Source organism: Cibotium barometz, chromosome 52, assembly GCF_041138505.1.
Source record: "Cibotium barometz isolate CiBa-2024 chromosome 52, ASM4113850v1, whole genome shotgun sequence".
Classification (NCBI taxonomy): domain Eukaryota; kingdom Viridiplantae; phylum Streptophyta; class Polypodiopsida; order Cyatheales; family Cibotiaceae; genus Cibotium; species Cibotium barometz.
In genome coordinates, this window is record NC_141097.1 from 17,185,919 (window position 1) to 17,199,909 (window position 13,991).

At 43.1% G+C, this 13,991-nt stretch overlaps 1 protein-coding gene across 1 annotated transcript in view; it reads left to right on the plus strand.

Annotated features, from left to right (window-relative positions):
* Positions 1 to 13,475, plus strand: part of LOC147608877 (ribosomal RNA small subunit methyltransferase J) — a 49,776-nt gene extending 36,301 nt beyond the window's left edge. The window contains exons 3-6 of the mRNA XM_086788419.1: positions 9,174 to 9,351; positions 12,385 to 12,482; positions 12,588 to 12,655; positions 12,892 to 13,475. Coding sequence (XP_086644545.1) covers positions 9,174 to 9,351; positions 12,385 to 12,482; positions 12,588 to 12,655; positions 12,892 to 12,991 — 444 coding nt within the window. The 3' untranslated portion in view covers positions 12,992 to 13,475. The remainder of the gene's footprint in view (positions 1 to 9,173; positions 9,352 to 12,384; positions 12,483 to 12,587; positions 12,656 to 12,891) is intronic.
* The last annotated feature ends 516 nt before the right edge of the window (positions 13,476 to 13,991 follow it).

A 13,991-nucleotide genomic window follows, 5' to 3' on the forward strand; every position in this document is an offset into this window, starting at 1 on the left:
CCATAAGCAAGAGATCATCCACATAAAGACTGATGACCAGCAGATCTGTCTCTTCTTTCTTTACATACAGAGTGGCCTCTGATGGACTGTTCACAAATCCCTGAGTGAGTAGAAAAGCATCTATTTTTGCATACCAAGCTCGTGGAGCTTGTTTCAAACCATACAAGGCCTTTTTCAGCCTGCAAACTTTCCCCTCATGACCATGTTCTGCAAAACCCATGGGCTGAATTACATAAACTTCCTCCTCGAGGTCCCCATGTAGAAATGCAGTCTTTATGTCCAACTGGTGAACAACCCAACCACGATGTGCAGCCAATGCAATGACACACCTAAGTGTCGACATACGGGATGTAGGAGCAAATGTCTCCTCATAATCAATGCCCTTCTTCTGTGCATAGCCCTTTGCAACTAGACGGGCTTTGTACCTGTCAATGGATCCATCTGCATGTCTTTTCAACTTATAGACCCATTTAGTACCAATTGCTTTCTTGCCTTTGGGCAGATCAACCAAATCCCATGTTTGATTCTTTTTAATAGAATCAAGCTCATCCTGCATGGCTTTGTTCCAATGCACATTATCTCGTGCATCCACAAATGAATCAGGCTCATCATCATCCTGTAAACTGGCTGCCATAACCAGATTCAAATCCATGATGTGTGCATGCTCATTGGTCCTTGTCTCCCTACGAGTACGACCAGCAAGAGGACCCTCTAAATGGCTGTCCTGTAATGTCCTCAAATACCATCTAGGTATGTGTCTGACCTGTGGTGCCTGCTGCCCCATATTTGGTTCAGCTTCTGGCTCATTTGGCTGCTGAATTTCTGCACCACCTACATCATTTGCTGGCTGTCCTATACCCTCATGAGTTGGATCACCAACTGTGGAATGAAACTCCATGGGTAGTAGACCTTCAAACACATCATTTGCAGCCTGATTTGCCTCATAACCAGCCATGGATATTTCTGATTTTTCATCAAAAATCACATCCCGACTAGTGAATATCTTCCTGGATAGTGGGTCATATAACCTGTAGCCCTTGCTCTCACGGCTATACCCAACAAAAATACATTTTGTGGCTTTATCATCCAGCTTCCTCCTCAACTCTTTGGGTATGTGTGCATATGCAAGACACCCAAAGATACGAAAATGCGATACAGAAGGCTTGCGGCCATGCCAAGCCTCAAAAGGAGTAATAGAAACCAATGCCTTTGTGGGACATCGATTCAAAATGACAAGCACACATTATTGCTTCCACCCAAAAGATATGTGGTAGCCTTTTTGCCTTTAGCATACATCTGGCCATCTCCATGAGTGACCGATTCTTCCTTTCTGCAACCCCATTCTGCTGTGGAGTGTAAGGAGTAGTATACTGATGTTTTATACCTCTACTCCCAAGAAAGGAATTCAGCATATGTGACATATATTCCCCCCCTCGGTCAGAACGGAGAGTCTTCACCTTGCATCCTGACTCTGTCTCAGCAAGTGCTACAAAGGCCAAAAATGCATCATATACCTGTGATTTCTGTGTCAAAGGATAGACCCAGCATATACGAGAGAAGTCATCAATAAATGTTGCAAAATAGAAGCAACCACCTAATGACTTCGTCTGCATGGGACCACAAAGATCACTGTGTATAAGTTGCAACTTTGCAGTTGCTCTTAGAGCCTGATCACGTGGGAAGGAAAACCTGTGCATTTTTCCCAAAATACATCCTTCACAAATGTGATCTAGAGGCTTCTCCATGAGAGGTAGATCTGTAAACATGTTATGTCGCTGCATAAGCATAAGACTACCAAAATTTACATGCCCCATGCGAGCATGCCATAACTCCGCATCAAGCATAGCTGGAGTAAGAGTGAATGCATGATAAGCAGACTGATCCACTGGCTGAAATGCATCCAACTGATAAAGTCCATGACATAATGTACCAGTAAGCATCAAGGTCAAGGCATTAGCTTTGTCTCTGACCATGCATTTATCATCATCAAAGTGGACTTGCATTCCACAATGTGCTAAAGAAGAAATGGACAACAAATTCTTCTTTATCCCTGGTACATATAAGGCATCTGTAAGGCGGAGAATGGAGCCATCAATGGCTGTAAGCTGAATCTCCCCAATGCCACGAACTGGATATGAAGCATTGTTGGCACACTGAACAGTTTTGCCAACAGAGGCAGGGCCAACATGACTAAACAAATCTTTGCGAGATGTGATATGCTTTGAGGCACCACTATCAAAATACCAAGTACATGCATGCTCTGTCAAACTGAGTGCCTGTAAAGACCAAGAGGCATCATAGCTGCATGTATAAAAACAGTAATCCCTGTCCTCAACAAAAGAAGCAGTCTCTGGAGGAGCTTTAGAAGCATCATTAACAGACATCCCAGCTTCCTTTGCCTTCTCTTTGGCAATCCTCTTCCTACATTCCGTGATGTAGTGACCTGGCTTCTTACAGTAATGACATTTGCCCTTCTTCTTGGGCTGTCCATCACTTTTCTTGGTATCCTGTGAAGAACCACCATCACCTGAATTTTGATTTGCACTCTTTGGCTGAGATTTTCCTTTCCCCTTTTGACCTGTACTAAATGCTTGTTCAGCATTTGTGTTCATATTCATATTCTTCCTCATTTGCTCCTCTTGTAGTAAGAGGGCAACAAGTTCTTGATACTTGAGGGGTTCAACAGCATTCCTCATGCTGAGGTTCAAAGAGGTATGAAAAGCCAAGTAAGATCTTGGCAAAGAGTGCAAGATGGTGGACACAAGCTGTGTCTCAGGAATAATCTCATCCACATTGATGAGTTGCTCTCTCAAATCCTGCAGCTTGTTTAAGTGGCTAGACATATCATCTCCTTCATTCATCTTCTGATTTTCCAGCTCTCTTTTCAAAAATGAGATCCTAGCCTCATTACGAGCAGCATACATCTGCTCCAAAGTCACCCATGCATTCTGTGAAGAGCCAGCTGAACGAATACGAGGTATAATGGACCTCTGTACTGACAATGCAATGAGTGACAAAGCTTGTGCATCCCTGGCATCCCATGTTTTTTGAGCATTTGTTCTCTGAACAGGCAATGGCTGTCCTGGAGCCTGTACCTGTTGTCCTCGTCCACGAGCACCCCCTTGGGGAGGAGTCTCTGGAGCCAATGGACCTGGACGTGGTTCATCACCACTAACAAAATCCCAAAGACCTTTTGCCACAAGCACATTTTTCAGCATAAAACTCCACAAGGAGTAGTTTGTGCCATCCAATTTGTCTTCCTTAGACAAATATGTGAATACATCACTTTGTTGTTGATTTGCCATTATGCTTTACGCACAATGTTGTACCTGTTTACCAAAAAACCCAATAGCAGAAACCCTGATAATAACTGTACTCCACTGAATACAGCTCACCCAAATATGCCTGCACTCTCAATCCTCTGAATGTGCAGCTCAATGCACCAATGACTGAGTAGAGCAGCAAATGGCGTACACAATGCCCAAATTTGCTGCACCCAAACTGTGCAAAAAACCTGTATTGTTCTTTGCTAGAAAATCTGCCTGTTGTGCCTGTATATTTTTCACAGAGAAAATAAAAATGCCCAAAAACTGAATTTTAATGCTTACCACTGAATGACTGTGTAGCTTGTGGTATTTCTGCAGGTACTGATCACCAAAGTGCAAGTACAGATGACTGTACTTCACAGGACTGATGTAGGTGGAAGTACTGTGCAGGTAGCGCTTACTGTACGGGCAGGTACAGTATTGTGTTGGGCGAGCAGGTTCACGTCAGTAGCCTGCGCAGGTTTGTATAGTCGCCAGGTGTGTACAGTCGCCAGGTACGGAAGCAAGTGTACGGGCAGCAGGCGCACAGGTGTAGCTGAAGGCGCACAAAAGTGAAGTACAATAGCCACATGATAGTAAGATAAGTGTTCACATGTCCGGCCATAAATGTGCCGGGTGGACCAAAACACTTATAAACTGCATATAAGTGAAACTGAGCTAAACTGGGGGAAAAAACCTCCACTAACTGAAGTAAAAAGTGCCCCAGTAATCTACTGATGATCACTAGCACTCCTCTGGGTGCATACACAGCATAAAACCCAACAGCCGTGACTTCGAGGTTCGCACTGACCATCAGGGATTGCGCTGGATTCAGAGGAACCACTACGGACAATTTGATCGGGGGATTCTCTGAACGGATGTTGATCCAAAAGCCGATTTCAGAGGATGACGGATGCCAATCTCAGTAACACATCTTCTTCTTGTGTGTTTTATTGGGCTCAATCGTAGGTTTGAACTTGATCTCAAGTTTCAACCTCAAGCTTAGGCTCAATCTCAAGTTTGAAGCTTGTGGAGATTTGGACTCCAGTGAAGGGCAGGGGCACATCCACAGTTTGGATCGACGCATAGATGTTCATATAGCCAGATCATCCGGTAGCTTGTATGCAAATTTTACAGAGCTTATGTCACATGTGGTGATAGTTGGCCACCCCTTCTTGAGCAAGTGAATTGGTAAGTGACTTGTTTGCCTTGGTGTTCGGTGCTGCTCGGTACTTGGGCCTTATAAGCTACTAGGACAACTGTCCATTGTACACACCTCAACTACAAGTGGGTTACAAAATTTGTCTGGGGCTCACTCAGAAAATACTTTGTTGGCCCTATTGGTAATTGGCCTTGGAATAGGTTCCACAATGGGGCACAATGCATATCACTGACTCAAAGTGGCATAAAATGGTGATTATTATGCCATGTGTAAGCCTAGTGGAGTGTGAAGTAACAAACTCAACCACGTGTCCAAGAGATAAAGATATATAGAGAGGGGAGAGAGAGAAGGGGATAGGGATCTTGGACAATACACCACACTGAGCAGGGAACAAGGGTCAGAAGTTCGGAATCCAGTCATCAAGTTTGTCATGTGCAAGACATGTGCATGCTCATTCCCAGGGCCATTCCTTGAAGGGCAACAAATAAAGACAAGATTTGCTGTAACTTTATTGGTAGGGAAGATGTTGTGTATGGACCAAGTGGCTGTTGGTCAACACATAAAAGAAGCATTCTTCTATCGGCTACATCAAGGGATTTTTATATGTCTAGGGACCTGGCTGACAGGATCTTCTAAGGCCTATATAAGGCGTGCATAGCTCATCGATTGGGCATTTGCTGCTTTAGGGAGTAGGATCAGTAGAATAGGACTTTTGAGTCAAGAACCTTTTGATGGGGCAGCCTATGGCTTGCCAAGAATTGTGTATACTATGATTATACTGAAACTCAGCTATCTCTTTCTCTTCTCTCCATCTTCTGTATGCGTTTTACATCATGATGTTCTAGGAAAGGTATTTAGGGCTGAACGAAGACTCCCAAAGCTTCCATATATGACACATCATTGTTTTCTTTATGCAACGACAAGAAGGACATTTCACAGCAGCTATGTGTCTTCTTTCAAGATTTTTTGAGAGAGTCGTCCTTTTTACTCATGTGAGTGTTGATATTATTATAGCAAACCATGCCCATGCGGAGATCAAATTATTTACTTCTACAATTGAAAGAGAAAATTTCATTTCGGCAATAAAGCTTACTATACAAATGCAATGTACACAATGGTAACCAGGTTGGTCCCTTTCTTATGGTGTCTTTTATTTCTCAAAATTCTATCAATCATACACTCTTCATTAGTGCCAAGTCACAAGATCACCAGTCGAATCCATCAATCAGATCCGTAGTGTCAGGATTTCAGTTTTTAGTGAAGAGGACCTAACACTATCTTCGTAGGAAACTATCATATGCAAGACATGCAGTGGCTGATCTCAGACCCAGTCCTGAAGAGGGCAACCAGATAAAGACAGATCAAAACCCAACTTTGGAGCATAGGTTGCTACTTTGACAAAGGATTTAACTGATGGTGGACATGGAGGGCTGTTGGCCAGCACTTGAAGGGAGGAAGACATGTCGGCTGCAGCATTCTCTTGAATTATCGTCCAGGACTTGGCCGATCAGCAGTTGGCCAGTCCATGTGGTTAATTCCCAAGCCTCTAAAAGGCAATATTTCTCAGTCCTTGCTTGGGCTGGACCATAGCTTAGGCTTTTAGACTATGGTTTAGACCTTTTCAGGGAGGCTGCCATAGGGCTGCAAGAACATTGTACTCTTTTGTACCATATGAATATACTAAATACTCAGCTATCTCTCTCTCCCTCTCTCTCTCTTCTCTCTCTTTTGCATGCGTTTTGCATCAGCATGTTCCCAGATGGTTGTTAGGGCTGAAAGAAGACTCCTAGAGCTTCCGCATGTAACATTGGTATCAGAGCATTGGGCTCAGCAAGGCTAAACACTGATTCAATCCCAGATGAAGGTGCACAGGTCCAAGGCACATGAAAGTGCACAAGTACGGGGCCCAAGGCAAGGAACACAAGACGGAAGAATTCCCAGGAGGTTGGTTGGCGGTGTTCCACAAAGCCCAAGGGCAGTCCTGTGAGTCGGGTGCCACTTGGGGCACACCAGGAAAGGCTTTTAGGCAACAGTTCCAGGGGAGGATGATCCTCCAAGGGGTGGAGTGAGAGTGCCAGACTCATTTCTCAGGAAAGAAGACCAGAGACAGTGTTCAGGGGTAGGTAGGAACGGAATGGGGACTAGATGGAACAGATGCATAGATCTTCAATAGAGTTAGAGTGGATTTGGAGACCGGGCCGGGTGTTCAGTGAAAAGGTTGCAAGAGTAGGAAGGATGATAGAGGGACTCTAGGAATAGAGAATGGGATGATGACAGTCATCCAAGAATACAAATTGGAATCTTGTCATCAAGTTTAGCAGAGGGGGATGTCATATGCAAGATATGCACTGGTTGATCTCATATAGATAAAGACAAATCAGAACCCGACTTAGGAGCAGAGGTTTCTCCTTTGGCAAAGGATTTAACTGATGGTGGACATGGAGGGCTGTTGGCCAGCGCTTGAAGGGAGGAAGACATGTCGGCTGCAGCATTCTCTTGAATTATTGTCCAAGACTTGGCGGACCAGCAGTTGGCCAGTCCATGTGGTTAATTCCCAAGCCTATAAAAGGCAATGTTGCTCAACGATTTGAAGTATTCAGTCCTTGCTTGGGCTGGATCATAGCTAAGGCTTTTAGACTAGGGTTTATACCTTTTCAAGGAGGCAGCCTATGGCTGCAAGAACAGTTGTACCTTTTTGTACCATATGAATATGCTGAATACTCAGCTATCTCTCTCTCTTTTCTGCATGCGTTTTGCATTAGCATATTCCCTGATGGTGTTTAGGGCTGAAAGAAGACTCCCAGAGCTTCCGCATGTAACACAAACACTTCAATTTTCTCATCTTTATTAAAGAACCCAAGTAGCATATGGATAACTTTTTGTTCTTGCTTTTTATATTTGTGCTACCATAAAAATAGGAAATATGGATCAAACACTGATGGAACCCTCTTCCATAGCTTAAGTCAAAGGCTGGCCAAGGTGCAACATTGGTTAATTCCAATCGATCCATGTCGAAGCCAAATCTGGTCAGATGGCTCTAACCAATGTGCACCTTGTACAAACTATGTCTGCTAGCTTGGAAGCTCCAGATTGTCTAAAAAGTGCCCCTGGTTATGCCTCGATATTTTTTTCACAATAAATCAAGCTTTCTCTTTCAGCTTTTTTGAATCTCTGGTTTTTGACCTTTTTGGGTTCTTAACCATGCACTATTGTTTTAAATCGTGTAAGGTTAGATTTGAAACGATTGTCTTGTGGAGTTTTTTAACCATGTGGATTTTTTTGGCTCCATTGAGTGTTGTTTGCTTCCTCGATGCAGATCACATAACATGTAGACTGTGTAGAATCTGTCCATTATGAGATTGCATAGAAACGCTTACGTTCAAGAGGCATGGCTTGTGACAAAAGGGACTCTGGACAATCCTTTAATTATGAGGGTTATAATACTTTTGCAAAAAGATTTGCACAGGTTGCTGCTAGATAGAAGGGAAAACCTTCTGGTGGGAAGAGACAAGTTTGGAAACCTTAAAAGGTTATTGTAGCTTTAGCTCCTGAGATTAAGACAGGAAACCCAGTAATAACACACAAATATAGTTATGGATCAGACACAAGTAATTATGATGTAGAAGTGTTTCACTCAGAAAAGAAATTTAGCTGCTTGACGTTAGTGGGGATGTTGTAGTATCTAGTCCATACTATGCATAATGGAGTTGATAATTATATAATCTTGTGGGTTGACTACCATGAGTATATAACATGCACGTTCCTAAAAGGTGAATTTGGGCATGTTCCTAGATTCATCTAGGTATATATAAAATTATTCGAACCTATCAAAGGCTGTTTATTGCTTTTGTTCTTGCTTTGCAAAATGGAGGTGTTGTCTATATGGTGCAGTCCTAGATAATCATGAAAGTATTAAATGGACTAGATTGGCTAAGTTTTTGTAATAGTTTGATTTTGGAGTATGGTCATGGAAAGGGAAGTATTGTGTGGTAGTTGATCTCTTAGCTGAATGGCAAAGGTAAATATAAAGTCCGTAAAGAGTTTAGATACTCTATGAAGGGTAGGTGTGAGCATGATGCCCTTTGCTCTCGGCTTTAGAAGACATCTACAAGCCGCTTGAAGGTGAAGCATTGAGGATTTGTGTTGATTGTATTGGAGCGAGATACAAATAGGTACAAATCAATGTAACAAAAAAAAACATTGATTCCTGCAACTCAAGGTTAAAATTTTGAAGTTACTTTGCTTTTCTTACACCTTTTTCCGCCCAATTTCCGTCCCCGATTCTGCCTGTATTCATCCCTGCGCAGTGGTTTGCTTGCAGCTCTTCCTACAAAGCTTTCCTCCTTATGGTTTTAAAAAGGAGTTTTGATGTTTTAAAGGTGGGAAACAGAGTTTCCTGGTACGCATGACCTAAACTTTTGGTGTAGGACGGTGTGAAGTTAAAAGCAAAGGTGTAAGGTTATATGAGGAAGGGGCCACAAGGCAGCCGCTAGGCCAAGAGTGGTTTGACATGTGTAGAGCTAAAAGCCTCTACTGGAAAGAAACAAGGGGTACTTGCACTTCCCTTGCATGTCTGCTTTTGTAGTGTGTAGTTTGAATTTTATGGTGTATCTATGACTTGGTTTTTTGACAATTCTGAAGTTTGTATTTATTGTAATAAGTAGTAAACGGCTGTTGAATTTTGCTTTGTTTTCTTCTCTCCATAGACAAACTTCACGACACAGGAGGTCTTGCGCAAGTATGTACGATATGCGCTGAATGAGAGGCCCTTCAACCCAGATATGGTAGCTGATCTTATACATTTACGGAAAGTTTCAGAGTTGGAAGACTCAGAAATTGTTGAAATTCTTAACGATGTCTCGCGACGCATTGTGAAAGAAAAAGGTATTTGCCTTTCAAGAGGGTTGTGTTTATTGATTATTTTCTGCTAAGTCTATACTATGTCCAGACATGGAAACTGAAAAGAGGGTTTTCTTTTTTATATAAAAATGAGGAAGAATTCTTTTCTTTTTGTTGAGCAGTAGAAAAGCAGGTTGGGTACAAAACCAACCCCTGCCTGCCAGCGCAGGCTGTGGCCGGTCAAGGATGGCTGGCCAACCTTGCCTGTCCAACTCCCAATGGCTGTTGCATGGATGGGGAAGATTGTTATTCTAAGTTTAGAGAAGCCAAACTGGAGGATTGGCTGTCACTCTTAGCATGCTTGTGATGAAAACAAGGAGCCAGTGTTTGAGAGCAATGAGAGGAGCAGAGGGGCGCTTGGGTAGAGTAGGAAGCACTATTAAGCAGCAGTTTCCTGTGAGAGCATGGAGACAGGACCTGCCACTGTGTACGGAATAGATTTGTGATCTGTGTTTGCCTGATTGATGCTAGGGTTGACGTGAGGCAAGAGGTAGTCTCCTTTGCTGGAGTGTGTGCATCTGGCATGTAATGCCCAGTATCCATGGGCATTTAGAGGTGGGAAGTTGCCTAGATATCATGAGTCATGAGAAGGGGTGCCTTGCCATAGAGTCTTTACTCACTTGTGTATGTTGGAGGGAATGAGGTTATCGTGATTGTGTCATTGGCCTGTGCCCTCTTAGATGGATTATCGAATACGGTACCTCATGTGTACACAGCTTTGAATCATAGAAGCACTTTGGATGCTGATCTGGACTTCAGTTCTGCTCAACTGCTGAGGTTCTGCCTGGATTATTGAATATGGTAGCTCATGTGTACACAGCTTTGAATCATAGAAGCACTTTGGGAGAGAGGCAGAGAGAGAGAGACATCAGACAATGAACATCTTACAATGGCAATACCAGCCAGCAGATTATGTAGCATGAGGCTTTACAATGGCAATACCAGCCAGCAGATGATGTAGAACAAGTGCCTGTGAATAAATGAACTGAGTTACCAATGATGAAGGGAAGAGCCCTTTATATAGTGAGCAGTAAAGCTGGCCAACTGCCCTCAAGTAGCTGGCCGACAGCTGCAAAAAATACCCATGGCTTAGACAAACATGAGAAAATACATGTGTCCAGATCCCAAAACACAGAGATGTACAAATTCTAACACCCCCTCTAAAGCTCATAGTGTGTAAAAGTGTGAAGAAGATAAGTTGATGAAGATGCAACCATGGACACTCTAGTATTCCGCAGTACCGGATACTCCTCGGAAAGAGCGCCTGCCAACCTCACTCCTCAAAACAAAATGGCACCTTGAATAGCAAAGAATCTGCTTGGCTACTGGTATAGAATTATGAGTCTGCGGAAAACACCACACCCATCATCCCCCAACAGTAGATTGTGAACACATCACGTCTCAAAAGACCTCGAACAATGAAGGTGGAACTCATCCAGTTCATAATCTCTGCAACACCAAGCAATAGAGTTTAGACGTGGAACACATCCAGTCCATAGCTCCAAAAAAATGAACTTGTCTCACTAGATATTTTAATGCTTGGAACTCCAACTCACGGTTCCCATGCACCAGAAATGGAGTTGCTAACAATCCCCTCTCCCACCCACAAGCCTCCTCTGGCTGAGCACATGGTGGAATACTATTTGTATGACTATAGAAGCTGACCATCTAGGTCCTCCGTGGCTTTTGTGGCCTTGGGGACACTAGAAGTATCAGAGTGATCATCTTGTATATGATCATTGCCCTTCTTTGAAAACTTTGTCCTGGCTTGGGCTGTTCCTTTGGTCTTGCAATCCTTGGCCAAATGACCCTACTTGTCAAAAGAGTAGCAGTGACACCATCCTGTTTGTTGCACTGTAGCAAGTGCTTGATCCTGTCCACTAGGAGGGAACCCTAGCTGCTCTTGAGAAACAAGGACAAATGCCTCCTTCAAGAGGGAACCCATATCCACGGCAATAGCATACCTTTGCAAGCAAGCCTTTGTGCCACTAATGATCTCAACACTCCACCAATCTCCAACCCTTCTCCAAGGGAACGAGGTACGAAGATCAAGCAGGCCCCTCTTAAAACTGAGAGAGTAAGGGGCTGGACAGCAGCAGACAGTCCACCAAAACTTGCCGGAAAACACCCATGAAGTAGGTAGAACAATCGAAGCAGAGGCAGGCTGAAGATGCCACAGGCCTGCAGTGCTCCACACACGAAGAGACCACCAACTGCTGTCCAGGGCTGAAAATGCAGCCCACACACCACCAGCAACCAATCACTGATAGAGAAGGAAGTGGCGGAGAAGAAAAAACGCAGGTACCAGGAAAACACAGCCACCAAGGAAGAAACGCAGCGACCATGGAGAAAATGCAGCATCCAAGGAGGACACACAGCCACCTTGAAGAAACACAGCAGGTTGATGAAAAGCGCAGGTACCTCTCTACTTCAGAAAAAAAGCAAACCTTCTTGTAGGTGTGGGGATCGCCGTGTGGAAGCCGGTACCTAAGTGAGAGGCAGAGAGAGAGAGACATTAGACAATGAACATCTTATTATGTAGCATGAGGCTTTACAATGGCAATACCAGCAAGCAGATGATGTAGAACAAGTGCTTGTGAATAAATGAACTGCCTGTCTTTATGTATGAACCTGCACCAACTCTTGGGAGCTAATGACGTGATTGGTTCTATGCTATGCGCAATGGAGTTGATGATTTGAAGGTTTGTGAATAGATTCTCATTGAGTCAAGATTGCACTCAGGTTTCGGAAATAACCTGTACTTTCCATTGGAATTTGGAGACCTTGAGATAGGGGATTTATGCTCCATCCCCTAAGAAGAGAATGTTGGGAGAGTGTCGAGGAACAGCTTCAGCTTCAAGGGGGATGATCTAGGGAGAAGGGAAGAGAGAAATGCTAAACAAACAATATCACCCGTGAATGTGTCTGGTTGTGATGTTTTCAAAGAATGCAGGATGAAGTTGATATAGGTTTATGTACTAGAGATCTGAATTTGAATTTTGTGGCTTCTGCTTTCAGGTCCAGTGTTGATGGATACTCGAGGACTAACAGAAAAAGGGGTAAAACGGAAAGCAGCAGTTCAAGCTCTTTTCAGCAAGCTGCTTTATTTGTCTGAGGTATACTATCTGCGCTCTTAAACATCCTGTCAGAAAGTTATTTGTGTTTCAATTCTAGTTTGTTTGATCCCTCTGATTCCCTTCCTCTTTCTCTTTTTGCACCAGCTGGATGAATTCTGTTCAGCAGCATCTCGGAGCTCATTGAAACTGAAGGAGATTTTTGGAGTCACAGAGTAAGCCTCTCAATTCTTTCTCATCCCCTCTCTTTGTGCTTCTGACAGCCATATCTTTCTGGTTTTTGATGTGGTTGTGCCACTCATTAATGCCGCATGCACAAATATGTGATTACTGCCACCATTAAAGCAGATGAGAGAATGTCTTATAATAAAAGCCTGTCAAGTCTTTTGCTTTTATAGCCTGTAAAGCTCCTTGATTGGTCTTTTGCTAAGCCTAGAAATTTTTGTTGCAGTGAAGATGCAAACATCATCCGCATTGAGACGCTATCAGAGGTTGCAGACGTGGAGTCTCTTGAGAAGATGGTTTCTCCTGATGAAGGGGACACTGATTAAGGAACAGATTGAATGATTGTTTTAGCTGGTGTAAAATGGGGAGATTTGTGTTGCAATGCCTAGGTTTGGGAAAGGAACATTTGAGCCTTCCATTTTTGTAGAATTCGGGTTTAGTGTTCACGAGTGATCGGGTCGTGTGTCTTCTTCAGGAAAGGTGAATCAGTTTTGTGACTGCAGCAACCATCGATGAATCGATTAAAAAAATTTATAGAGCTTGTTCCTAGAACCACTCTTCCTGTAATACCCAACTAGCAGGGCTACAGCCATCCCAACTTTGCGGGAGGTTCCCACCTTACCATGTGCTCCTTTGTGGCATGTGAAGCTGATGAACACTTGGAGTGTAAAATGTATTGTAGATCCTAAGTGGCAAGGCTACCAATCAATGCGAGTGAACCGTGCAGCACTACTTCATAAGACGAGTGGGGATGTGATTACTTGTGATCATTCGGTATTATTTGAATTTTCATTCTGCATTCCAATTGAATTGTCATGATCAATCTGGTAATCTAACCTTACATCCTGAGGAGGAGGCAACAATGACACCTAGAGCTCCAATTTATAGCTACAGCTGAAGCATATGTCAACTCCGAGTATAGTCAAGCACAAGAAGTTAACCCCACCTTTTTCATCTCAGGCCCAATTGCGTGGTTTGCTTTTTTTTTTTAAATAATTCACTCAACTCTCCAAAGGAGTGCTAATGGAAACATTCGTGACTAACAAGAAAAAAAGAACCATTTAAAAATTGTTTGTTCTAAAACTTATTGAATTTGATAAATTTGAACCCGTAACGAAATTTGGAATGTGGGATTTTGCCGAAGATCAAGAGCTTGGGCAAAAGTGTTGGTAGCATCTCGAGAAAAATGAATTAAATAGGTTCAGCTTAAGTGTGCATTTCTTGGGAAAATTTAAATTAAATAGTGAAAAACCATGTTTTTAATCAAAACAAGGTGGGAAAGTGGAAACTAGTTTGAGTACTCATGGTTTTGCCAAGGTGGTTTGT